Raw genomic sequence first — 27400 nt, 5'->3', positions numbered from 1 at the left:
ATTACAACAACATTTTATTACATTTACAACTACTTTTAAATGAGAATTGTAAGTTTAAACCTTTCAAGTTTAAACCTTTCAATTAATAGTGTTCCTCAAGTTTCTATATTGCATTAACTAGCATATTTTAGACTTGCAGCAAAGTATGCATATTCAAAAAGGAAAACATAATTAAATGAAGTTTTCTGCTTTTTAACCTCACACTTATAAAGATATTTATACCAAAAAAAAAATAAAAAAAAAATACGGCTTTTTTTGTTGGCAAATTTGGAATTTGTGTTTTAACGTTATATTGTTTCATTTCTTTCTTATGTATTCATATTTGTATATTTGCATGGAGAATTTATAAATGAACAAAATTAAATGTATAATAAAACATTTATCATCAAGTGATCAGTTACAGTAACCAAAAGTAATATGCTAACAAAGCAAAAAAAAAAAAAAAAAAAGAATGAAAAAAGGAACGCAATCCTAATGCAACTGGCAAGACCACAGGAAGTTTAAAGGTACAAACTAATGTGGAATTTTTTTGTTGCCACACTCCGATCGCCCTTAAAGGGGAGGTGATGACGTCACGCGGGAAAGAAGGACCCCACAAGAATTTCGACTTTTTAATTAAAATATCTCCCCAGAACTCTTATTAGTTCGCAGTGTTGTTTGGAAGGGACATATCATCGCCTGAACAGTTAAAACAATTTTGTACGATTCATGCATATGGTGTTGTTCGTCAAGATTAAGGCTATTGTTATTCAGTGTCAGTCTATTCAGGCACATTTTCCAGGCGCCCTCTCTGCGCGCGGTGCATTGCGGGAACGTCGCTTCTGTTGTATCGAGCGAAACCGGTAAGCACAAACTAAACAGCTGAATTAAAGGGGAAATGGGACACGAATATAACTGTGCCTCAATGCATTACTTGTAAGGAGAGCTATCTGAATTATTCCAGTAGAAGACATAATAAGCGGGATTTGTATAAAGTACACTAAATAATTTAAATTTTATATTGTTACACTGTTGTACACACTGCAATCATGGCGCGGGCGCTTTAAGGGTTAATTTTTTCCACCGCCGACATTTTTATAAACACTTTGGCCAGCTTGATATTCGTGTTCATCTTACTAACGTTTTCTTCTTAACATGCATAGGTTATATCATATATATCAGATGCGATTAAATGTAATCGAGGAGCGGGGGGCGTTGCGTTGGATCGGCGCGTGCAGCGCTGTTTTAGAGGTTCTCAAAGGAATCGTTCGTTTGACATGATTCTTTTTAATGACTCGTCCAAACCTCGTTGCAAGCAATTGTATTTGGTTGAACTGTAAGTCATATTGTTTTTTTGTTTGTTTTTTTATCTTTACATTCATAAATGAAACTCTATGGAGACACTGTCTTATTTTTCGCTTAAAACAATGTATTGGTAATCCAGCATAACAAAAATGGACGAAAAAGAAACGATACAATAAATTAATTAGATTTTTAGTATTTTTTTTAATTGGGCGCGCTGATTGAACTATTGGTATTTTTCCCCCTCTTTTTACTGTATTACTTCGTTTCTGGAACGCTATTATACGTGTAAAATATTTGTATAACTTTTGTATAATGGCTAAAAAGACTCGTTTACTCGTTTTTCAACCGGCTCACTGAAGCGAATTCAAACAAACCGAGTCACTAAGAAGAATCTTTCTTGGAAAGAGAGCGCGCGCCACATAAGTGTAGTTCGAACTATAGAATTCCAGGAACACAAAACCTATTATTTGCGCATAAAAAAATGAATTACACAATCTATTTTTTAAACAACACATGAAATAAAGTCTAAATAAATAGCAGAACGCGTTCTATACGTTTGTTCGGGTGTTGAACAGGACAGTTAAACATAGAAACATGTGGCCATGTAAACAATGCAGGCTGGACAGGCAAGAGCTTTGAACACAGCTGATGTATTTAAAGGGGAGCATCACCTCTGAGCATCAGTGCAAAGACATTTGTACAAAACGTGCATTCTTTGCATTATTTTGATTCAAGTTTGGGGTGAAACAGTAGAGTATTTATGCTATATTTAATATAATGACTTGTTTCATGTTGTTTGCACGGTCGGTCACACATACTTTCCTCATTTGTATCCCTTTAAACACTTTAATGTTTGTTTATTTCTTCTTTAGATTGTGATTACTATAGTCTGAAGGAGGTGTGTTACTGTGTGTCAGCGACGCTTTTTGAACATGTCGGTGCGGGAGTCTTTTAACCCCGAGAGTTATGAACTCGACAAGAACTTCAGACTGACACGCTTCACAGAGCTCAAGGGAATGGGCTGCAAAGTCCCTCAAGATGTGCTCCACAAACTTTTAGAGTCCCTGCAGGAAAACCATTATCAGGAAGATGAGCAGTTCCTCGGGGCTGTAATGCCCAGACTAGGTACATGACTATACACTCACAGCTGGAAATGAAAGTTTTAATGATTTTTAAAGGCAAAACTATGTTTATTTAAAATAGGCATTGGTATGGACACCTGTGTGATTCCGTTGAGACACGGAGGATTGTCACTTGTGCAGACCACAGACTATATCTACCCCATAGTGGACGACCCATATATGATGGTAAATACTCACTTCAGAATGCCAAGATCAAGCACACCATAGACTGAAAATTTGTCACAATCTGATTTTTATTATTATTTTTATTTAATGAATTCTCTTGGTTTCTAGGGAAGAATTGCGTGTGCCAATGTGCTGAGTGATCTGTATGCCATGGGAGTAACAGAGTGCGATAACATGCTGATGCTTCTAGGCGTCAGCAACAAACTCACAGAAAAGGTGAGACGGAGGAAAAAGCCTTATGTGCTAATGAGATGTGAAACTGGCCTATAAATGTACAAGCAAAGTTCACCTAACAATACAAACTGTCTTCATTTCACCTGTGAGTAAATGCATTTTTAAACCTTAAACCTTTTAAATGCATACAATATTTTAAGACCTCTAAATTATCAACGTGATCAAAACACATTTCCATCTGAATGATAGTTTATGCTTTTTAGCATGTAGAAGTTCTTGTAGTGTAATTGTAAAACATCCACCTTCAGGTCATGTTAAAATGTGGGTATCAAATATGATTCATCAGGCTTTTTAGGATGTTTATTTTTTTTATCTCTCAGTCATCATTGCATTGCACTTCAGGATACCAGATGTTTGTCTGCTCACAATGAAAACTAAAGAGCTTTGTAAGAAAAAATAAGCATTTAAACATAGTATAGAGCCGCAGCTGACATTTATATCATTTTTTTGTATTAATAATGTAATACTGCTATTGATTTCCATTTACAAGCTTTACTTTGCACCTAACTGCATGTTTCTGCTCACTTTGGGCCTTTGAATAAAACTTTTTTTTTTCTTTTTTTCTCTCAAGCATGATCTCCATATTCTTACAATATGATACTGTATGAGCCATAAATCCTGATATATAAAATATGATACTTTAAAAACAACAAAACATTAGTTTGTATTTTTTGTCCAAAGGTTCAATAAGCTGTTCTATTATAAATTAATAAATACAATTTAGTTAGACTTTACTAGGTTCAAAATTTTTCAGAATGACAGACAGAAATCATTTAGTGTCTGTGTTTTATAGGAGCGTGATAAGGTCATGCCTCTGGTCATCCAGGGGTTTAAGGATGCATCTGAGGAGGCGGGAACCTCTGTTACAGGAGGCCAGACTGTGGTCAATCCTTGGATAGTCCTGGGAGGCGTGGCCACAACAGTGTGCCAACCCAATGAGTTCATTATGTGAGTCATTTTATGTACTCTAGTCAGTGGTTTCCTCATAATCAACCGACATGTCTGTCCAGTCCTCTAACTTTGTGCGTGTGTTTATAGGCCAGATAACGCAGTACCAGGGGACGTGCTGGTTCTTACCAAACCTCTGGGAACACAAGTGGCGGTCGCAGTGCACCAGTGGCTAGACATCGTGAGTGTTTCAGACATTTGTAGTTTCATATTTGAGTTTGGACAGTGTTTAACTCTTGCCATCTTTTTCTTCGGTCTCAGCCAGAGAAATGGAATAAGATAAAGTTGGTGGTCACTCAGGAGGATGTTGAACTGGCTTATCAGGAGGCCATGCTGAACATGGCTCGACTCAACAGAACAGGTCAGTGTGTGATCTATGTGTGTGTGTGGCTCATAATTAACAGGCTCCAGCAAACGTTTGACCTTATTCTGTGTCTCTCTGTCCAGCGGCCGGGCTGATGCACACGTTCAATGCACACGCAGCTACTGACATCACAGGGTTTGGGATCCTGGGTCACGCTCAGAATCTGGCCCGGCAGCAGCGTACAGAGGTGTCCTTCGTCATTCACAACTTGCCGGTTCTGGCCAAGATGGCAGCCGTCAGCAAAGCTTGCGGGAACATGTTTGGCCTCATGCACGGCACCTGCCCAGAGACCTCAGGTATAAGATCCGACCTGTGTCGCTCCTTTAAAAATAGCTGTTTTTTTATGTAATACATTTTTTACTGCATGATGAAAACTGAATAATGAAATAATAAATAATAACAAATGGAATTATGGGTTAATACAAATCTTATGCATTTAAATATGACAAACAAAAATAAGCAATAAAAAAAAAAAAAAAGGAAAATGTTATATTTTAAATGAATTTTATACATTTTACACATGGGAAGTAATAAATGAAACAATAAACTATAATTGAATTTTGAATTGAATAAAAAAGTGTGGATTTTATATGTGCAAAAATAAAAATAAATAAATTACACACAATGTAAAAAAAAAACGATGAAAACTAATATTATTTCATTTCCAATTGATTAAAAGAAATGTGCATTTTATACATGAAAAACAAAATTAAAATCTAATCAACTTAAAAATAATATTAAAAAAGTATTGTAAAACAAAACAAAAACAATTATAATATAATATATAGAACCATTCAAAAGTTTGGTATCGGTAAGTTTTTTATGCTTCAAAAGGCTGTGTTTATTTGATCAATACAGCAAAACTGTAATATTGTGTAATATTGCAATTTAAAATAATTATTTTCTATTTGAATATATTTTAACATGTAATTTATTCCTGTGATGCGCAGCTGAATTTTCAGCATCATTACTTCAGTGTCATTCTAATGCTGCTCAAGTAACATTTCCTATTATCATAATGTGAAAACTTTTAGAAATTTTTTTTTTTCATGCTATGGCTTTTATTTTAACTACTTCTAGTTTTATTATGTTTACGTTATTTTATCCCTGTGTTAAGTGTGTATTCAATAAGCCGTTTTTACATATTCACTTTGTCTTTGCAGGAAATGGCAGTCTGAATGTTAAACGCATGTTTCTTTTGCTATCGTCTCTTGTAATTTTCTGTAGGAGGTTTGCTGATCTGTCTCCCTCGTGAGCAAGCGGCCCGTTTTTGCGCCGAGATCAAATCTCCCAAGTACGGCGAGGGTCACCAGGCGTGGATCATCGGCATCGTAGAGAAAGGCAACCGTACGGCACGCATCATCGACAAACCCCGCATCATCGAAGTCGCACCGCAGGTGGCCACACAGAATGTCAACACCACCCCGGGAGCAACGTCTTAAACCTGACCCCGTGACCCCTGAGCAGCCCGAACGGCTCGCACACTCTAGCCTCACCTGAAATATATCAGCGTAATGATATATAAAACGTCTGCCCACCTTGGCCTTCAGGCAGATTCCTCTACATGGACACAGTTATAAAGCAGAAGAACATTTAACAAATCAAATTCGATTGCCTTTTTATGTCTATAGTTTTCTGTTACATAAACTGAACATGCGCCTGGTTGTCAGGCAGCTTCCAAGTAGAATGAATAATTAATAGTAGAATTCTTCTCTGATACTGTTGATTACTTCCAGATTTCTTCTGCTCACACATCACCTGTGGTTTCATCCTTAGCCATGGTGTGTTTTAGCCTTTCCTCTTAGTATGCACAGCCCATGTGGTAGATCACATCGTAATCTTTGCCTCGAAACAATAGTTAATGAAGCTGCAGTGACGAGGAAGAGTCGGGAAAGGAGTGCTTTTTTATTTTTGTATTATCCCTCATATGTCGGATAAAATAACCCTCCCTCACTGTTCGGTGGAAACATTGGACTGAAGGAATCCAAGGTAATACCTCTCTAATAAATCAAGTCCTCGTATTTTGGGAAATGCACTTCTGCCTTTAGTGGCGGTGCTGAGGTTTCCCAAAGAATGTGCTAAACATTGGAGATGCAGTTTATATTGTATGATATTCACATCATTAGTTCTGTTCTGTGTTAGAGCTGTTTTTATATTCTGTACAAAGGTCATACTTTCTCGTGCTCCGTGCTCTCATATTTGCTAATCATTATATATGTATGCCTTGAAACCCCTTCAATAAATCTGTTCTTTTTTTTTTTTATTCTTGAGATCCAGATTTTATTGTGTAGTTTTACAGTTTAAATAAGTGCACAGTAAATTGTACATTCTAGAAGTAAATATGCACAAATAGAATATTTACAGTCATCTGCCAAAAACTAGATGCTAATATATTTACAAATAAATACAGTATTATTTTATACACTTTATTTTACCCCTTTGCTCTAAAATATTTAGTGCACTGATTCATCACAAGCATTTTTTACTATTAATAACTAAAATATATTTACAGATTTATTTAATACTAACATAACCTACTGGTTGCTATTTGTGGTGTTTGTTCAGATTATTATCTTTAAACTGGTGCTTTCAGTTCGGGTCAGTTTGAAGTTGCATCTTCCTGTTTTTAGGGAGTCACATCTTCTTCTCTTTTAGGTTGAACAGAGCTCTTATGTCCAGCATGGCCTGTCTGATGTTCTGCCCAAAACGGAACGAGTCCTGAGGACAGAAAGGAAAATGATAAGATAGGAACAGATTCAGAAGTGTAATATACTAAATTATCATTCATAATATTGGTTTTAAAGGATTAACATTTAATTGAGAACTTTCTTTAACAATTACTTTTAATCCTTTTTTTTTTTTATATAAACATTTGCATAAACTCGATCGTTATTTTTGGTCAACCTCTGAATGTTCGGTTATAACCCTTATTATCAAGAATTATTAAAGTAATTTAGAGTATTTAGATTATTTATTGTACATTTTATATATAATATATATATTATATATAATTTGTCAGGATCATGTTTTCACAAAGTGGCACTTGGAAGAAATTATTTTTGAAATTCACCTACCGTTTCAGGGCTGGAGAACTTGCTGGAAATGTGGAATGTAATGAGATTCTCACCGACAATAATGTAGGAAACTCCATATCCGTCATCAGCAACCTGTATATAAGAGTTTTGAATCAAAAATGATCAAATATCAGGTTCATTATTTCCTCAACTTGTACTGTAGGGGGTGTGAGTGAGACTCACTGGCCCAAAGCCACCTCCGGCTCCCACATATGTGGGAAACTTCTGAATATCGATGAGATTGAGCTGCTGTTGAGGGGTCTGACTGGTGGAGAGGCGCCAGGGCTCTGACAAAACCTTTCAAAAGAAGGTGTCTTTGAGACTTAAGAAAAATTAGACGGGTATGTCATGTTTTATACTCAAGAGACATACTTGTACACACCTGTTTGAGGAAGGGTGAGTCAATGCCCATTACTTTGGACACAATGTAGAGGCAGAAGAGATGGCGGTCGATCCCAGCTCCAGTCATGGCCAGACGGTACATGTTCTGATGTTTATCTGAAGCTTTCTTGAAGAGCACTAACCGTTGCTCATTCTGGTAAACAAGCAAAACTAAGACAATATAATTTTCAAAAAAGTTGAAAATGACTACAAATTAAAAAAAATGTCATATTCCACTGGATATTTGAAAGATACTGAATTTTTTATTGTCTATGCAGCATTATGCTAACTTTTAAAGTAGTGCTATGACTGGGTCAGGTGTGTATATATTGCTCTCACCGTGGCTCTTTCATCCTCCATTGCTTTTACAAAAGCCGAAGACTCGCAGGTGCATGAGCGCACGGTTTCTGTCCGGCCCTCGCGGAACATGCGCGTCATGGATGATTCGTAAGTCAGACAGAATTCACCCTTGTCCTGCTCCAACAAACATCCTTCAGTAAACGGTTTGTTCACAATATACAGACACATTGTTGCAGAGGGATTATATGTAAATATGCGTGGCTTGTACCCTGTAGTGAGCTAGTTGCAGTGCCAGCTGGATAAAAGCATCAGGACTTGTTCTGCATTTCTTTATCAGGCCCTTCCCAAACTCATTAAACAAGCAGCCATGGAAATCCACATCGTCAGCAATTCTCTTTGCAATCATGTAAGAACCTTCAATAATCTCCTGGCACTAACAACACAAGGAACTTTGATCAGTTATCAGTGTAAAAAAAAAAAAAGATCTTGCAGTTGTCAGAATGTACATGAAACACCCAATTAGAATTAGTTGTAGGTTTTTTCTTTCTGTAAACCCATGACAAACACTAAGATTTAAGGGTTAATTCATACTGCTTTTGGGATGTCCCACTGTAGTCTGGTAGGGGGTGCCAGGCTTTTGTTGATATCTCCTTTGCAATGTCCCTCCGCCGTGTAACCGAGTTGAAAACAGTCTGTAGCTAAAACATACTTAACAGAAAGTTAAAATGTCTGTTAATTCCTACAGTATTAATTCCGTTATACATATACAGTTATTATTATTCATTGTTTACCTCCCACATATGTCCTACGATAGGGGAATCAGCCCATGAATGCTCAGTGTTGACACCAATTTTACCATTCTTGTAGACAATCAAAGTCACGGATTTATCAAACCACCTGACAGGCGAGAGTATTGTGTTTCAGACGAGCAACTGGCCATGGTCATCAAAAATGTGAAGTCATATATAAATAATACTGAAAAACCACTGGTTCTCACCTGTCATAACACTTTCCATGTAGTAGTGATTTGGCGTAGAGGTCTAGGGATCGTATGTTCTCTGGATCATATCCATGCGCTTCATCATCCAGAGTCAGAAAAAATGCAGCCGTTTCAATGGCCTCCAGAGACGCCCGGTTGACCCCCTCATTGAAGTACTTCAAACGGGCCCTGGCCCAGGGAACCCTGAATGTGTTTTAAAGGCAACGGTTTCATTCAGCATTTTATTCACACTCATTTTTGTTCCAAACATGCATTTCTTTATTTTGTGGAACACAAAGCAAGGTTTTGAAGAATTTTCCATTAACTTCCATTGTATTTTTTGCCCATATATTGGAAGTTCAAAATATCTTCTTATGAGTTCAACAGATTAAAGTCTTTCGCTACAACTGAGCCTGTTTGGACCCCATTTTGGACCCCATTCTAGTACACAGTTGCAGGACTATTGTGAGCTCATCTTCACCTGTTTCCGGCGGTCAGTGAGGGGAGCTTGATCTCTCCGGGTTGGGGTTCAGACTTGTCATCCAGGATACGTTGAAACTGCAACTCAAGCTCAGAAGGCCAAAGGTGGCGACCACCATAGTACAGCCACACCTTAAAGAAACGCCCTCGATGGTACACAACCAAGTGCTTCCTGTCCTTCAGATGCTGCACGAAATCTGAGCATGAACAAATCAGTGTGAGGAGCCATCATGTCATGGTTTGAAATAAAAAGCCATGAAACTGTAAGCCTATCGTCAAGAAGTATATAAAGCTGAAAATATATGAAAATGTCATTACCAGTCTCAATGCCAGGAATACGGGTGGTGTTGAACATCCTCTCGTACTGAAAAGAGCACATTGGGACAATCCCAAGAGCTCTCAGCTGATAAAGAGAGAATAGGGAATGATAGGAAATGTTTCTGTATTTATATTTTTCATGGTATTTCAATGTTGTGGATGGAAAAACGCTTTAGTGTTTCTGTGCAAGTACCGGAGTAAGTTCTCCTCGCTCCAGTTTACGCCGATACTGCAACATGGCATGGACTATGTTTGCCGCTCGTGAAGCCTGTCTGTGTGTAGGGATCACATAGAGCAAATCCTGGCAGATTGAAAAGAGAAATGATAAATGAGGATGCTGCTTTTTCTATAGTTAGTCAGTTGGTGGCACCATTGGACCTGTTTTAAGTTTAGAGTTGACTGATTATTTTTATACTTGAAATGTAAGTTAAAGTACCTGTTAGAATGACAAAATTAACTTTAATAAGACTTATAACAATTCAAAATAAACTGTTTTTTTTTTTTACCTGGGAAAATTGTAAAAAAAAAAATTGTAATCCATAAATATTAATCTAAAATTAAAACCACTTGTGTCTGTGCTTCATGGCTTTGATTTAAATAAAACATTATTGACTATTTAAAAATAAAAATAAAAATATTTTTTTTGATATATCCTCCCCAACTTCCTGTTTCAGTAGGAAGTATATTAAATAGGAATGAAAACTGCATTCATTTCATGGTCATATCGAGGTTAATATCAATGTCCTAACAGGCTTCTTCATACACTCTTAGAGATACGCTACATGAAGATGTCTGCTCACCATTGTGTAGAAGTTGCTGTTGACCATGATGGGGTCCCGTCCTCTCAGGTAGATGTACTCCTCCCACCAATCACTCACCTGTTAACACAAGACATCCCTGGTAGTTTGCCAGCAATTATAAAAAGGGTTTCCAAGAGTTTATAGTCCACTCAGGTAGAAGATCTCTGGCTTTGTTTGCTTACATAATTTGTGGCCCACCAGGATTTGAGTTTGAGGTGTTTTTGGAGTTTGGGTGCAGGATCCCTTTTGAAGTCATTAGCAAGAGTCTCCATCTGTTTATATTGCTCATCATCCAGAAGAGGTAGAACTGATTCAAGATACTAAAACAATAAAGATAATAAATATAATATAAGGGAAAATAGAGTGCAGCCAATGGAGTGCAGTGTTATACTCCCAAAATGGTGATTTTCTTTTAATTTCTATTGCTTTTAATCCCACAATGCAGTTCATTGTAATCTTTAGATTAATGTGTATAATAACCAGCACTCTTGATGGCATTCTACAGTATATTCATGACAGCTGATGATATTTCACCCTGTTGATTGTGTCATCAATGCTCGGTACTGGCAGATGGGGCAGAGAAGCCTGGAAGCTGTAGAGCAACGGTCGCCGACCAGACAACAGCTTTACAAGACACTAAAACACAGAATAAACCATAAAACTAGCCTCTTTTTATACTGCACTTATGCATATGTGTTATTTCACGGGGAGACGCACCAGCCAGACTTTAGTAGAGACGCTCATTTTGCCATGTGACTCAAAGATCCATCCGTGATAGGACAGGAGAGCTTTCAGGATGTACCGCAGCAGAAAGATGAATGATAACCACAGGCCTGTGGCAAACAGGATGGCACTCAACACCGTCTGAGTCTGAACGGTCATATATTCACTACATGGGGAAAAAAAACATATTAAAATACAAATTATTACAAAAATAGATTGTAGACAAGGCCATCTACACAAGCTGTTATGATCATACATGACACTGGCTTAGATTTATGTTTCTGTGTTTATATTTAACCATCATGGCTATACATAGATTTTTTTTTTATGAACGTGTTTGTAAGTTACCTCACAGGTAGAGAAGTTTTGATCTTGTCAATCATGCCCATAGAGGGGTCGATCCTGGCATACATGGTGCTCATTATTGCAATAACTACAATTAACCAGCTGGAGGGACTGGCGGGGTACACACCTGTGAGAACGCCATTCTGTTCAAAATAAAATAAAATATTAGTTTCAATAGACAGATCGATAGACTCATTGATTGATTGATTTACCTTGAAGCGGATGGCCCGTTTCTTCCATGATGTCACTCCAGATAGGTAGATGTGTTTGAGAACCTCGCGGCTCAACTGTAGGTCAATGCCATCAGGTGTGACGGTGAACTGAAACGCCACTGCCTGATGAGCCTCTGCCATTATACAAGCACCGCCTGAGGATTGAGGTCATAAGAGAGTATCTTTAGCTAACTCTCAGATTATGCTGTGTTTACATGCCATTTTCAGCTTGATTGTTGTGGTCTGGTGGAAAGATGTGGGCAAGTAAGTGAAAGGTTACGCTATGTGATGGATTATCATCACTATTGTGCTATTTGTGATACTTAAGATGAATGTTCCTGTGATCAGTGAATTGTAAGTCAGTGTAGATATAAGCATCAGCTTAATTAATAAGTAAATAAATTAATGTCTTAAACTGCTTTAAATATAATAAGAGAATTGATGTCCTTATGGAAGGCTTGAGGTTGAAACCTGTCAGGTGAAATTTACACACTGTATGATCAAAGACAGGTCCAGATCTGCAGCTGGAAATATCCCATGAAATGTATGAATTGGAGAATTATTAAAATAAATCACCGCTCTGCCATTTCACCTCAAATTGCTCCAAAGAGATTATGCTTTAACAAGATTAGTGTAAGTCTCTTCTAGGTAATAAGATTCTGATAAATGACAAAAATGTATTTATTAGTAACTACATGGTGAGCGATAAAGGACATGTTTTCCTCTGAAGTCACAGAGTTCAGTTATGCCATGACACTGTCAAGCTTATGTTTCTTTTTCCATGTCATATGACTGCAGGCAGGAGAAGTGGGGCAAAGTTGAACAGTCAGAAATAACATAGTAGGACATCTGAGAGGGCTGGGCACTTATGTGATGAAGTTTCAGGAACACTGGCCAAAACACACGTGACATCTGACGCATGACTGCGTAGATGAGGAGATTTTTTAAAAATAGAATATGCAAGTTGCTAAAAATACACTTTTTATATTAAATTGGACACATATTGCTATATGGTAAATTTTGTGGATCATACTGTATAACAGTATAAATATAAACATGTCAATAAATATGTCAATTTCAAACCAATATGTGGTGCAATAAAAAAAATGACATTATTTAAATCATATTTAAACATTGTACTTTACTAAAACATTAACTTAAATATTTACTATGAAGAAAATATTTGTGATCACCAAAATAATAATTGATACTTGGAAGTGCTTCGATGAAAAATGTAAGCTGTACAATTTTACAGAGACAAAATAGATAAGACAGACTCCAATGCAACTACACAGAACTCAGTTTAGCTTAATCATGACAGATGATCAAACAGAAAAATAAAAAATCAAAGTGCCTCAAAAAGATTTTAATAAGAAATATAATTCATTTACATTACCTGCAACACTGCAAGTCAGATGAAGCTCAATGGATAATGATACAATTTTCTTTAAGTAGTGCTGGAATGTCCTTTATGAAGCAGACTGTTCTTCACTCTTGTGCCCTTCACTCGACTCCTCATATACTCTGTAGCACAACAGGGACTGGTTATCTCCTCTTCTACTCAAACTTTCTCCTCTCCCTCCCTCTCTGTTGTCCTTTTTGCGAGTTGTCTGTTTTCTGAGCGTTTGCTTTCTTGTACGCTCTAAACTACCTGTTACATAGTGGCCCTCTTAAATGCTCGCTCTGGTTCTGTGTATGTGTAACTGGATACTTTCAGAGCGGAGTTAAACTGGTGGCTGTACAGTCAGAACACACTGTATGATCAAACACAGGCCCAAATCTTAACAGTGCAGCTGGCAATATCCCAAGACTGCATGCCAGAACATTCTTATGATTGTTGTATGAGACTGAAAGACTTCATGTACATGTAGGGATGTGTCTTTGTAAAACATCTTTGAAAAAAGGCTTGTGAGTCTGTTATGTAATAGGTCAGGCATCTTAAAGGCACATTTTGTAATATTGCATAATAAGGAACTTAATGGACAATAGCAGACATTTGGATTTGTACATTTTGTTGAGAAAATGTGAGCGGTGCTTTCTTGTCCAAAACCTGCTACCATAATGCCACGGTGTTGTAATATGTTTGCTCATGTGTTCTGATTGGTGGTTGCTTACTGATTTCAGGTTAAAAGATCCCACCTCAAAGTATTGGCTGTAGATAATGTTTCACATTATCAGGTGAAAAAAATTAAGTTTACTTAGAAAAGTAACGACACACCTTTCCTCAACAGGCTTCAAGATTTGGGGAATCATTTGTGTCCAAAGCATAGATAGTTTTGAAGGAGTTATACACAAAATTACAAAAGTTTACATTTCTGGAACACATAGGTTATAAAGTTAATGGTTGCATCTTAGTGAGCACCGCTAATTGTGTACAGTTAAAAGTGTACTGTTTAAACTTTAATTATGCCAAATAAAGATTATGCCACAATAACAGGTTCTCACAAAATGCTTTACTTTGTACAGGTTGATATACTTATTTATGAGAAATATTCTGGAGGGCAAGGGAATATTGTTGCGCTCAGATGAAGGCTAGTTGTAAGTCCAGGTGCGTGAAAACCAGTAAAATGTAGAAGAGACTGTAGATGGTTCACACTCTGGAAAAACTAGACAAAGTCTTTAACAAAAAGAGTGTCAGTCATTTTATTAGAGCAAGAGCAGACGTTTCCGTTCTGGAGGGGACAGAAGGACAATGAATGCAAGTTTAGTTTTTACTATGGAATTTTACATGTCCCTGATATGTAGACTTAATTATGCAGAACAGTGCCCTGGCCGATTAATAAAGAGGTCTTCTCTATTGCTGTGATACGGCCCCACTTCTGAGAGTCCACACAGGGACATGGACGGAGGGTCAGAGAGCTCTCGGAATTCATCAAAGATCTTGATTTCTGTTCTGAACATGAACAAATGTGTTACAGGAATGGAACGGCAAGAGGGTGAGTAATGACAGAATTTTTATTTTTGGGTGAACTATCCCTTTAAAGGACAGTATTTTCCAGGTTATACTATTATAGGTTGTCAAATTGGTTTGACAACAAACAAGAACTGGTTTGTTAAGTGTCAAAGGCCTACAAGACCCAACCAGCTTGACCAAGATAGTCTTGTGGCGCAGTCAGGTACCCGTTTCTATCCTAATGTTCATACTTTAATCAGAGGAGCTGTCGATACCTACTGATTGATAAAAGGGTTATAGCGGAAGGAAGCCATCTTGAACTCATAACCCTTCATTACACAATGTCAATGAGATAGAGGTAATTATAGAGGACTGCAGTGGTGAAGCACCAGTTATCTGCACAAAAAGGCAGATCTGTGACAGAACTCCATTTCCCATCATCCCTGTCTTCCTCCAGCCTGAAGAGCTTTCTAGCAGCATCTGTTTCCAGGTCCTTCCTTGAGGTCAAGTTCTCCTTCCTCAAGCAGCATAAGTGTGGAGTTCCATTTGACCTTAATTTAAATGGCTTTGCTTTAAGGTGTGGATCCAAGCCCTTGCTCAGGTGTGGACGCTCCAGTAGATACTTGCTCAGAATAGATTAGCACAGTCTCTTGGAGCTTCTCAGCAGGCTGCAGATAGCCCAAGCAGGTGCGCTCCATTAAGGCCTGAGAGAGGGCAATCAGTAGACGATTGGTAAACCCGGAAGCAAGCAGGTAGGTGCTCACCCATAGGTGTTCCACAAGGAGGTCTTCAGGAACTCAGAAATGCTGAAGGAAGCACAATTGTAGCAGGATGTGAAAGACAGGGGAGGGAACATGTTCAAAATGCACCAACTGTTCAGACATCCCTCTAATGCAGGAGTGGGAAGGAGACTTGAAATACTTGCTGCAGTCTGCAAGCTTCTCCAGATCCTCCTAGAAGTAAGTGCCAATAGGTTATGACATCCCGTTTGTGGGTGAAGGTTCTGTGGTTTATGTGTATGCCGTTGTTGATACTCACATAGAAATTATGTGTGCTGGCTTGCACCATTACCATTGATCCATTGCTCTGGTGTCGATAGGTCCTGTACTCTTGATTTGTTCTCCAGAAGTCTGACTGTAGGTTATCAGACCCCTCTTGTACAGCATCAGAATCTGCCCGTCTGAACTGAATCCAGTTTAAACTACCTTTTGAAGCTTGAATCTTTTCTAAACTTCTTTTCTTTTCAGCCATGTGCAAATGAACATTAATGCAACAACTATAACCTGCCATTGTTTAGCCATGTTCCCATTTAGGCAGAATACTCTAAATACTTGTACGACTTAAAGGTATGCCTCTTCCGCTGCAATTTGAATGTAGTTCAAATTCTGTAATTGGAAACTTTCTTGACTGTCATTCTAAAAAAAAAAAAAAAGCCTGACTCACAATCCCAGCCAAGGCCATGTCATTACATGGTGGAGTCCAGTCTTTTTTTTTTTGGTAGATCATGCATGGTTGTTTTCAAGGCTCAATATGGCGCATATGTGCCAGAGCAATCGCAGTAGAGCTATTTTAGGGAATCGCTGGAGCAGGAAAGAAAATATGGTGGGCCCTTCTGTTCTGTCTACTGAATTATACAACACTTGAACCATGTCGGGAACTGATGAAACTCGATTAATATTCTTTATATGGATCTATATGTTTTAAACATTCTTAATTTTCGACCTTGTACAGTAGTAGTGTTTTGAATAGTGCATTATCTTAGTGCATTATCATATACACAAAATATATTGTTAAAATATGACAGAAAGGATCAAACTCATGCCACAAACTTGGATCTTTAACTTTCAAGTTACTCCTAAAATTTCAAATACAACATTCACACCAGCATGATTTTTTTTTTTTAATGAGCAAAATGAATGTATACCTGCATTGCCAAAGAACAAATGGAAACATACCAAAGACAAGTCTACAGTATAACTTGAATTAGCCAAAGCAATTATAGAAGTTAACATTGGTTCTAACAGTGCAATTGCTTCTCAGCTCAATATTAAGAATCACAGATTCAATATGAACAATTTTATTGGGAGCATGTTAAAGAAGCCCATCTTAAAATGTTCATGGTCCCTCAATATTTATTTTGTCCCTGAACTTGGGGAAATAAAGCATTGTGAAAATGATACAGATACATTTGTTTATAGACGAGGACAAATACAAGAGCATCAGTTTAACCATTCAAATTCTCCCAATATGATTCCAACAATGTACCCGGATTCTTAAGATGATGATCCCACTAATTCACTTTATAATGCGACTATCCTTCATTGGTATTGTTCTTCTTCTGCCACTTTTCAACTGAAGAATGATTCAGAGAAGCTTTTACCATTTAGTTTGAACAAAACACAGAATACTTGCTTTGGACAATTAAAAAAATATAAATTACCACAAAACAATTAAAACCGAAAAACCACATCAGCAGTTACATAAAATAACTTATTTTCTTTTAAAAAGGCTTTTGTCAGTTTGGTGATTAACCTTCGGTTCTTGAGGTGGTATTTCCTTTATGTGCAGCTCAGACTATATTTATACAGGATGACTGTAGACAATAGTTATTGCTACATCACAATATGGCAGAGCAAAGACTGGTCAAATCCCAAGTAAAACACAAAAAAGCATAGCTCAAGACATTGTTTCCTATTATCACCAGGCAAAGTTAAATGGCATCAAAACCAGAAAGAAAGAGTAGTTTATGTGCCATTCTTATTAACTGACTCCTGAGTAAAAAAAAAGAAAAGACGTGCAATGTATTTCACAGTATGTAAATATAGGAAGGATGCAATAATTTCGCAATGTTGTAAAACACTTTGGAGGAAAATTAAATAAGCTTCTCCGCTGCTTTTGTTGGAACTAAGACACAAAAATGAAGAGATATCACTGGACCCTGTGTTTACACAGTAATTATGATGGACAGACTGATTCTTGATAGAATCACAAGCAAGTTAGAATGTAAACACATTAAAAATTCAAAAATGCAGTTACATTATTATAAATAAACTGACAAAATGAATTTTACGGTTCGTCTTGTATAATGAAGTGGTACGAACAGTACGTGAATTGTATCTAGGTTTGCAGATAATTTGTAACAGCTATAATAAAGCCCTACAAAATGTGACTTTAAGGCAGGTCATCTTTGGAATTTGCGTTATTTAAAATGAATGTCCCCAAGGACGAACCGTTCTTTAGCAGTCTTAATTGTTACTTACTGTGCCCTTTCTGGAATTCTATTTTTTTTTAGTTTTAGTTTTGTTTAAATCAATACCTAAACAATAGATGATGCAAAATGATATCCTGAAGCAAATGCTATAAGTCACTATTTAGGAAAAGAGCTTCTTCTGTTTGAAGTACGTGTCAAACCTGTGCTGTGCATAGTCCTGGGGAAAAACAAAAGAGAGAGGGCTTTAATGTTTCACATGTCTTCAGATCAGTTCTGTACACATGCATATATTTACTGTACACATGACTATGATGCTGTTTTGGCTCTCACAATTGAGTATTATTCATTGGTTTATGGATAATTCTCAAATAAGATGGACATGTACTACAAACTTATATGAATGTATAAATGAATATTTATATTTTAGCTGCTGTATTGGCCACCACAGATATGCAGTTACTCAACAGTTAGTTATAAACTGATTATCAAGTAACAATTTTAATATAATGACAGTTCTGAATAAATCATCATAGAATGATTAGAAAAATGTTTGTAAGGGGTAGAATTTGTTTGCAAGTTGTTTTTAGTTTACCATATATCCAAACTCGATTTTGGAGATCTTGGCTTGAATAATGGACCACAAACCCCAGAGGAAATGAGACGCGAGGGCGAACCTGTTTGTGTGCATGAGATTTTTGAGACAAACCGATAACAGTGTTACTAGAGGTAAAGGTGAAAATACATTAGATGGTACACAGTGACACTTTTCCCAATGTTATGTCAATAAAAGTCTGATAGAAAATCCAATTCATACCGGTTTGCCTCAATGATCATGTCCTCTTCTATCCTGGCTTGGTCAGCAGGTGCAACGCCCCCCTTTTCTGACAGATAGTGTCTGATAAAATGTAACTGAAAAGCAAACCGCAAACAGGCTCAAAATAATATCCGTTTTGATATTTATAAGAGACTCACATTGTCCCCTGCCCCATGAGACAACTTTACAAATTTCTAATAATTTGTCATTTCTAATGCTGTTAGATATTACCATTGTATGCTTCTTATACTGACCTCTACAAGTTCTAGAGTCAACCTTTGACACACTTTTTATGTCCCTTCAGTTCCAAAACTTTCCACTAGATGACAGCCTCACCAAACTACATGTACATTATGTCCAACACAAATGACCTTTCAACACTGACGAATCATTTGTCATCAATTTTTAAGAGAGATACCAAGCACAGATTAATGTCAAATATAATTTATGATGATGCTGTATTGCATTTACATAAAATTGCGTTTGAAAATTAATAATAATAATACTGTTAATCCGGCATATTATAATGATTCTAAGGTTGCAGGTTTTTATTCACATTTTTGTACTACCATTGTTTATTCCTTAATATATCGGATATCTGCCTTTTTTTTTAAATCTCCTCTCATCTTGTGTAATATTAAGACCATTAATGATAGGCTGTAGTGTGTGTGACTCACCTGCTGTTGTCTGTTGGGGTAATTCTCCACCTTTGCCTTGTAGAAGGGCCACTGATCATATGTGTAGTCATATATCCATTCACAGAAATGATTCCCAAAATCAAAGCCTCTGCACTCAGAGCAAACCAAGAGAAGATAGTAGTTCTTCAGAGTTGCATTTGCATTTTCCGCTACATGTAGTATGTTTTATAGGGAAAGCTCACCTATAGTTATAGCTGCTGTATTCAAAATCAATAAGCATTAGTTTGTCAGATGAATTCTCTCGGCCATCTAACATGAGGATATTGCCTGAAGAACATTGTATGATTTTATAGGTAAAAGGGCAGATATGTTACACAATGGTACAACACAACAGTGACTGACAGACCCGTATCAGATCACCAGATTAGGCAGCTGGCAGGACTCTGGTATGCGTGCACGAATGTGATATCTCTTACCTTCCTGTACGTCATTATGGCAGAACACAACTGGAGAGGGAGTAGCTGCCAGCAGTGACCTGACAAACAGAGACAGCACATGATTAAGAGCTACTTTATCATATTGCTCCTATAAACCGGCTTTTAAAATGATTAGTGAACGAGTGAACAAAAAGTGCAGAAAAAGCAGGAACACAGAGTGGTAGACAAGCATTTAATTTAGAGAAAAGTTACAGTCACATTTGTGAGTGTGTGTGTGTGTGTGTGATTGACCAAGCAAGCTGAGTATGCACAGAATGCAGCTTCCTGTAAGCGTGTCTAATCAGTGATGCCTGGAACTGGGCTAAAGGTGTTCGCATACAAACACACTTACACTACTGTTCAACAGTTTTGGGGTCAGTAAAAAATGTTTTTTCTTTGAAAGTAGTCTAATTAATATTTGTATTTAGCATAAATGCATTAAATTGATTAAGTTACAGTAAAGGCATTTTATAATGTTACAAAAGTAATGCTATTCTTTTGAATGTTCTGTTCATCAAAGAATCCTGAAGATATTAAGCAAGACCACCATTAGTGATAACAATGACTGTTACTTGAGCATCAAATCAGCATATTGGAATGTTAAGATGACAAAGGAACGTGACACTAAAGACTACATTCAGCCTTGCATCACAGGAATAAATTACATTTTACAATACATTCAAATAGAAAACGGTCATTTTAAACTCTATTTTCACGATATTACTGTTTTAGCATATTTTGATCAAATACATGAAACTAGGAGACTTAAAAAAATAAAAAAATCTTAGCAACCCCAAACTTTGGAACAGTAGTGTGAACATGCATTTATATCTTGGCCATTTAGTATCACAACATGCTATCCTTTCAGCTCTTTTAATTTACACGTCATCGTTCTCACCTCAGATTCTCCAGTTCTGCAGGAAGATCATACTTCCTAAGCTTGGTAAATTTCTTGATGTGAGCTTCACGCTCAAATTTTATTGTTTTAACTTGTTCCATATACCTGTTCAGAAGAATACACGGTCATTTTTAACACTCACGCCAATAGAAATACACACAGCACACATGATAAACCACCATCTGCATAATTTAAATTAAATAAACATATTAAGGTACATGTCATTCACTAGCTCAATTCCATTTATCTGAGGCACATTCTTTTATTCTTGAGGTAAATGGAGTAATTAAAGCTTGTGATTTGTGAACAAAATACAGCATGTCTGTTCCCAAACAGCCAAACTCATTGGTTCAGCCAGTCTTGCTTGTAATATAAGCTAATGTTTTTATAGTTACACAGTTTTCAGGTATGAATATTGATCTGCATATTCTGGGATAGAAGCATGTAATTAAAAAAATACAGAGGCAGTGATTGTTTCTTTAACCGTTGGACTGCAGTCAGAAGATAGTGTGGGACTTTTACCGGTCAATGGTTGCAAACAGCCATTTGGGTTCCTTGTTGAATGGCATCATCATCCCATGGAATCGTGCCATTTTACTGGCTATTTCAGCCGAGATCTCTGGCAACCCCAACTGCTCCGTACACAAGCGATTACTCTGTGCAAGAGAAAAAACATCTGACTATCACTCTTAGATTATGCATACAGAAATGTGTGGAATGAGATCAAATATTGTATCTACGCTTAAGGCATGCAAATCTCTCTGAAGCTTGACTGCATAATTCAAGTGTAGCTGTGTTTAAAGGTTTATTTTGAAAACATGCATTTTGGTTTAAGACTCACAGGCAAGTACTGCTCTAGACGACCTTCTGGGAAAATGCCATAGAGATGTGGGCCCAACTCTCTCTCTGCTAAAATGGCAAACATCACACTTTCCAAAACCAGAGAATCCACTCCCTGTGTGTGAAGAAACATGCATAGCACGATTACATAGTTATATGACATCAGGGAATCGACAGCACTGGGCAATAAACATCTTGCCCAAGATATAGACTTTTATCAGCTAATCAGCTTTTGCAACAGCATATTAGGTCTATTTAACATATAATATGGTCAGGGTGGCACACCTGTAGAATGGCCCCATAGATCCGGAGCAGAACTCGTGGAGGTTCGACCCCGGTGGGCTGAACATCATCGGGTAAACTGCACATGTACAGCAGGTTACTGAGTCCTCCACTGTGGGGAAAAAAAACAGTATTGCTCTTTATTCTGTGTATATGTAGTGTGTGTGTGTGGGTGTGGGTGTGTGTGTGACATACATTTACACTGTCATTTAAAAGTTTGGGATCTGTAAGGTTGTTTTATGTTTTAAATGAAGGCTTTGATGCTTATCAAGGCTGTATTTCTTTTATCCAAAATACAGAAGAAAAAAACCCCAGCTATGTTGTGTAATATTACCGCAATTTCAAATACTGATTTCCTATTTTAATATACTTTAAAATATAATTTATTTCTGTGACGCACCACTGACTTTTCATTAGCCTTTATGCCAGCCGTCAGTGTCACATGATCCTTTAGTAGTGTATATTGTAACATAAAAGTTCTATTTTGAATAAACACCATTCTATTTATCTTTTTATTTGTGTTTCCAACATTGATTACAAATCAACATATTAGAATGATTTCTGAAGGATCGTGCGACACTGAAGACTGGAGTAATGATGCTGAAAATTCAGCTTTGCATTACAGGGATAAATTATATTATAAAGTGTATTAAAAATATAAAATGTTATTTTAAATTGCAATAATATTTTTTAAAAAAAAAACGTTTTTTTTTTGGTATAAATAAATCTTGATGAGCATAAGAAACTTATATATATATATATATATATATATATATACAGTATTGTTCAAAATAATAGCAGTACAATGTGACTAACCAGAATAATCAAGGTTTTTAGTATATTTTTTATTGCTACGTGGCAAACAAGTTACCAGTAGGTTCAGTAGATTGTCAGAAAGCAAACAAGACCCAGCATTCATGATATGCACGCTCTTAAGGCTGTGCAATTGGGGAATTAGTTGAAAGGGGTGTGTTCAAAAAAAATAGCAGTGTCTACCTTTGACTGTACAAACTCAAAACTATTTTGTACAAACATTTTTTTTTTCTGGGATTTAGCAATCCTGTGAATCACTAAACTAATATTTAGTTGTATGACCACAGTTTTTTAAAACTGCTTGACATCTGTGTGGCATGGAGTCAACCAACTTGTGGCACCTCTCAGCTGTTATTCCACTCCATGATTCTTTAACAACATTCCACAATTCATTCACATTTCTTGGTTTTGCTTCAGAAACAGCATTTTTGATATCACCCCACAAGTTCTCAATTGGATTAAGGTCTGGAGATTGGGCTGGCCACTCCATAACATTAATTTTGTTGGTTTGGAACCAAGACTTTGCCCGTTTACTAGTGTGTTTTGGGTCATTGTCTTGTTGAAACAACCATTTCAAGGGCATGTCCTCTTCAGCATAGGGCAACATGACCTCTTCAAGTATTTTAACATATGCAAACTGATCCATGATCCCTGGTATGCGATAAATAGGCCCAACACCATAGTAGGAGAAACATGCCCATATCATGATGCTTGCACCTCTTCACTGTGTACTGTGGCTTGAATTCAGAGTTTGGGGGTCGTCTCACAAACTGCCTGTGGCCCTTGGACCCAAAAAGAACAATTTTACTCTCATCAGTCCACAAAATGTTCCTCCATTTCTCTTTAGGCCAGTTGATGTGTTCTTTGGCAAATTGTAACCTCTTCTGCACATGCCTTTTTTTTAACAGAGGGACTTTGCGGGGGATTCTTGAAAATAGATTAGCTTCACACAGACGTCTTCTAACTGTCACAGTACTTACAGGTAACTCCAGACTGTCTTTGATCATTCTGGAGGTGATCATTGGCTGAGCCTTTGCCATTCTGGTTATTCTTCTATCCATTTTGATGGTTGTCTTCCGTTTTCTTCCACGTCTCTCTGGTTTTGCTCTCCATTTTAAGGCATTGGAGATCATTTTAGCTGAACAGCCTATCATTTTTTGCACCTCTTTATAGGTTTTCCCCTCTCTAATCAACTTTTTAATCAAAGTACGCTGTTCTTCTGAACAATGTCTTGAACGACCCATTTTCCTCAGCTTTCAAATGCATGTTCAAAAAGTGTTGGCTTCATCCTTAAATAGGGGCCACCTGATTCACACCTGTTTCTTCACAAAATTGATGACCTCAGTGATTGAATGCCACACTGCTATTTTTTTGAACACACCCCTTTCAACTAATTCAACTAATTGCCCAATTGCACAGCCTTAAGAGCGTGCATATCATGAATGCTGGGTCTCATTTGTTTTCTGAGAATCTACTGAACCTACTGGTAACTTGTTTGCCACGTAGCAATAAAAAAATATACGAAAAACCTTGATTATTCTGGTTAGTCACATTGTACTGCTATTATTTTGAACAATACTGTATATATATATATATATATATATATATAATCTCAACATTTTGAAGTTGATCAGAAAAGTTAATTAAGGTTGTCCGAAGACGAGTGCATTTTGGTTTTAGCAGAACTTTTGATGAAAGTTACACTTCAAATGTTGAATAGTGTATATGAAAAGTTAAATGAAATCATTTTGAGACCTAAAGTTATTGTATAAATAGTTTTACTCGCCTGACTATTTGGATCTGAAAGTCATGCTCCGATATAGCCTTCCATGATCCGGACAGAAAGTCACGGCACCAGCTGAACGCCCTCTTCCTAGTCTCCCGGTCCACATCCACGTTACGACCGTCCTGATGGGACTCCGCTTCGGAATCATCTTCTCCGTTCACACCGCGGGGACTGGCGGATCTCGCGTGTCTCTCCTCGGCCGCCATCAGTGAGTCTCCGCAAGCAGGTCTGTTTGGAACCGCTTCATCCTCGACGCATCTGCCTACACTCCCAGCTCCATCACTCATGCACTTCACTGTCGGACCGGAATTCATGATCTTACGCGCTAGAAATCCAATGCTCCTTTAAGAGAGTGTGAGAAACGAACCGCTATAAGTAATGACACCTATTGGCCTCAGAAGCAGTTCAAGCAGCATTAAATGAACGTTAATAAACGCACATGCACCACACCAATAAAACGTCTAATCACTCGCGATAACAGAACACCGTTTACGACGAGAGAGAAGAGACTTTGAGTTGGATTAAAAATCTCGGTAAAATTACTAGCTATTCTTTCCACTTGAGCTTTGCTTAACTGTTACATTAAATACGCAGACGTATTAACAAACTGTAAAGGCTGTTAATTAAACATCTTTCCACTTCAACTCCCCCTACTTCCTTGAGAAGTAACCGCTAGCGTTGTCATTAGAGATTGACGTTTATTTTAACCAATCAGATTTGGATAGCGCGGCATGACGCAACGCATTTCTAGTACCGCCCCTTAAATTTAGAGCGCTGATTGGTCAGTTCCATTACGACTACAATGAATATTGGGAAATGTAGTTAATGTAGGAAAATTTTACAGTAAACTCCATTTAAATAGTTAACTGAAGTAACTTAGAATATAGAATATGTAATTTAACTTTAAATGTAATATTAAAATGTGTTTTAGATGAAGAATAAAATGATGATTTACCTTATTGTTGAAACAACATTTTGTTTTAAAGTATTTATTTTATAAGTAGTACAGTGGATTCTTATATTGTGTACTGTTTAGTAATGTTTTATTGTAATGTGTATTAGTGTGATAGTATTTGTGTGGGTAATGCTCTGTTATTGTTGATTACAGTTAGGAAGATAACAGAGTCAGAAACTAATTGGGGCAAAAAATTAATTAGGAATTGGAGAAAAAGTCCAATTAAAAACAAAAGTAAAATGTTTAAAGTGTCAGTGTTTCTTAAAACCAGCCTGGCTAATAATCCGAGATAACTTGCACATCTGAGACATATTTGTGCAAAGATTAAATTCCATAGCGTTTTGTGGTCAGATCTTACAGTATTTACAGCTGAAATTTAAATACTGTGGGGAGTACATAATTCAGTCTCTCAAGCTCTCTCTGTCTTTCTCAATTCTCACACAAACACACATTCACACTAACCTAATATTTGCACTCTGTCTGCAAATATACGGGAAACCCAGGTCCTAAAACGACCTTCATATTTGAATTGCAGCACACCATGTTCCCTGCATTACTCTCTTCCACCACTGTGGTTATTCTTGTTAGTAAGGCTTTCAGCACCAATTACTGAACAGCTCTTTTGTGGAAGAATGAGGGTTAATTATCCAACTGAACGATCTATGCTCCATCGTTGTTACATAGACATATGTTTATTGATATGAGCAAACATTCTGTGCTTGATAATTAATCTGTTGGACTTTTCCCCAGAGATGTCTTACATTGCACAATCTTTCTAGGAACATTCTGTATTTTACTGATATTCACGCCCATAAAATCATGACATTAGCTGCATTAGCTTAAACATCAAAAAAAAAAAAAATTTGGTTGGTTATTTCATAAAAAGGAAAATTAATATAATTTTTTGCTTAAGATTGTAATTTGTCTGTTAAATAGTGGCGTGTTATTACATTGGTTTTAGAGAACAGCAGGACTTGATATTGTGAGTGACTGTATTGATTGAACTGTCATGTTTCGCCAGAGGGCACTGATTTCTTTAGTGATATTGAACTGCAGTCTGTGTTCTGCCCACACAAAACATCGTGCTGCAAAATCTTAGCTCTTGAACGATATACAGAGGCCGATTATTGAGCAGTTTACAGTTTTTAAACAGACACAAAACGTTCATCCTCTAGATGGCGCTTGGCGGCTCAAAAAACAAATCGTCCATTGAGATGCAGTTCAATCTCAAACGTTTTTGGAGATAAATACGTTTATAGGCTACTAAAAAAAATATTTTCTGACATACAAATGCATCCTCAGCAAACTTTATTTTTAATTTAGCAGCCTATCTGATACCACGTAATATCAGGTTTATTCCACAAAATATGGGAGTTTTGTAGTCTACCTAACAAATATGTATAAACCTTAATGGCAGTTTTTCACCAAATTGCTCCTTTTGTCATCACAATTTGAAGCAACAATTATCAAGGCTACTTATTATGGAAGTGTTTTAAGACGAGTCTTATAGCTAATTTTGCAGCAAAGTATTTCCCCAAGACGTCTGTATCCTATATTAACCAATATCTTCTGTATTAAGTTTATTTTAATTATTAATTATCTAATCACTATTCCTTGCAACGTTTTACATTCATACATTTACATTTTTTTATATTACATTTCAATATTTATTATACAGTAGGTATATTTCAGTTGTTTAAAAACTTGAAATTCAAATGTTAGTTTTATACGTTTTATAAATACCTTTTACAAAAAATAAATATAATATATATATATATATATATATATATATATATATATATATATATATATATATATATGGAGATATGTATAAAAATACACCTGCTTTTACTGATTGTTTTAAATTAAATAACACCTAAAGCATTTGCTATTTATTCCTCATCTTGTTAAATTTATGAGTACAATCTATTAAGAGAAAAATTAGCTGTTAAAAACAGAAATAGACACACTTTTTTTTGGAATAATCCCTTTATTTATACCCGAATAATTATACTGAGAAACTTTAATCGACATTTAATTCAATA

General features: G+C 36.7%; 3 protein-coding genes and 1 long non-coding RNA gene across 8 annotated transcripts; 2 read left to right on the top strand and 2 right to left on the bottom strand.

Annotated features, from left to right (window-relative positions):
* The first annotated feature begins 696 nt into the window (after positions 1 to 696).
* Positions 697 to 6397, top strand: LOC113118183 (selenide, water dikinase 1-like). 4 transcript variants are annotated; one of them, XM_026287139.1, is made up of 9 exons: positions 697 to 842; positions 2157 to 2409; positions 2488 to 2591; positions 2700 to 2807; positions 3619 to 3773; positions 3864 to 3954; positions 4035 to 4134; positions 4221 to 4433; positions 5365 to 6397. In XM_026287139.1, exons 2-9 carry the CDS (start codon positions 2217 to 2219, stop codon positions 5577 to 5579), a joined length of 1179 nt encoding a protein of 392 aa, XP_026142924.1. In that variant the 5' UTR covers positions 697 to 842; positions 2157 to 2216; the 3' UTR covers positions 5580 to 6397. The 4 variants fall into 4 exon arrangements, with proteins under 4 accessions (XP_026142924.1, XP_026142927.1, XP_026142926.1 ...); XM_026287142.1 differs by having other exon boundaries at positions 840 to 915; XM_026287141.1 differs by lacking the exon at positions 697 to 842 and adding an exon at positions 858 to 974.
* LOC113118182 (carnitine O-palmitoyltransferase 1, liver isoform-like) lies at positions 6026 to 13480 on the bottom strand. The gene is made up of 19 exons (XM_026287138.1): positions 13146 to 13480; positions 11750 to 11904; positions 11541 to 11680; positions 11187 to 11358; positions 11004 to 11105; positions 10652 to 10789; positions 10470 to 10547; positions 9863 to 9970; positions 9670 to 9754; positions 9353 to 9548; positions 8890 to 9075; positions 8684 to 8789; positions 8484 to 8600; positions 8161 to 8325; positions 7932 to 8066; positions 7594 to 7746; positions 7395 to 7508; positions 7212 to 7304; positions 6026 to 6855 (listed from the first exon to the last, which is right to left on the bottom strand). Exons 2-19 carry the CDS (start codon positions 11888 to 11890, stop codon positions 6772 to 6774), a joined length of 2313 nt encoding a protein of 770 aa, XP_026142923.1. The 5' UTR covers positions 11891 to 11904; positions 13146 to 13480; the 3' UTR covers positions 6026 to 6771.
* Positions 13481 to 14380: 900 nt separating this feature from the next.
* LOC113118181 (uncharacterized) lies at positions 14381 to 16068 on the top strand. The gene is made up of 2 exons (XR_003294293.1): positions 14381 to 15601; positions 15742 to 16068. It is a non-coding gene; the product is annotated as an uncharacterized LOC113118181 (long non-coding RNA).
* Positions 16069 to 17166: 1098 nt separating this feature from the next.
* On the bottom strand, positions 17167 to 25087 carry LOC113118180 (choline/ethanolamine kinase-like). 2 transcript variants are annotated; one of them, XM_026287136.1, is made up of 12 exons: positions 24840 to 25087; positions 24401 to 24742; positions 21805 to 21913; positions 21521 to 21634; positions 21202 to 21335; positions 20680 to 20784; positions 19782 to 19840; positions 19548 to 19632; positions 19345 to 19453; positions 18668 to 18762; positions 18446 to 18527; positions 17167 to 18070 (listed from the first exon to the last, which is right to left on the bottom strand). In XM_026287136.1, coding segments are annotated over exons 1-12 (1293 nt in total). In that variant the 5' UTR covers positions 24842 to 25087; the 3' UTR covers positions 17167 to 18013. The 2 variants fall into 2 exon arrangements, with proteins under 2 accessions (XP_026142921.1, XP_026142922.1); XM_026287137.1 differs by having other exon boundaries at positions 24401 to 25087.
* Positions 25088 to 27400: the final 2313 nt, after the last annotated feature.

This window comes from Carassius auratus, chromosome 18 (genome assembly GCF_003368295.1).
Source record: "Carassius auratus strain Wakin chromosome 18, ASM336829v1, whole genome shotgun sequence".
NCBI classification, from domain to species: Eukaryota; Metazoa; Chordata; class Actinopteri; order Cypriniformes; family Cyprinidae; genus Carassius; species Carassius auratus.
The sequence above is the reverse complement of the archived record's forward strand: the minus strand, read 5'-3'. Positions and strand labels throughout refer to the sequence as shown.

Bases quoted from the DNA above. Each gene is read 5' to 3' on its own strand.
- LOC113118183 (XM_026287139.1), top strand. From the start codon at position 2,217: ATGTCGGTGCGGGAGTCTTTTAACCCCGAGAGTTATGAACTCGACAAG. The intron at 2,808-3,618 runs GTGAGACGGAGG...TGTGTTTTATAG, and splicing joins GCAACAAACTCACAGAAAAG to GAGCGTGATAAGGTCATGCC. The intron at 3,955-4,034 runs GTGAGTGTTTCA...CTTCGGTCTCAG, and splicing joins TGCACCAGTGGCTAGACATC to CCAGAGAAATGGAATAAGAT.
- LOC113118182 (XM_026287138.1), bottom strand. From the start codon at position 11,890: ATGGCAGAGGCTCATCAGGCAGTGGCGTTTCAGTTCACCGTCACACCT. The intron at 9,755-9,862 runs GTACTTGCACAG...TCTCTTTATCAG, and splicing joins AGCGAGGAGAACTTACTCCG to CTGAGAGCTCTTGGGATTGT. The intron at 7,747-7,931 runs GTGAGAGCAATA...CTTGTTTACCAG, and splicing joins TGGAGGATGAAAGAGCCACG to AATGAGCAACGGTTAGTGCT.
- LOC113118180 (XM_026287136.1), bottom strand. The intron at 21,914-24,400 runs GCGAGTAAAACT...TTTTCCCCACAG, and splicing joins TTTCAGATCCAAATAGTCAG to TGGAGGACTCAGTAACCTGC. The intron at 18,528-18,667 runs GTATGAATTGGA...GCACACAAACAG, and splicing joins ATGATCATTGAGGCAAACCG to GTTCGCCCTCGCGTCTCATT.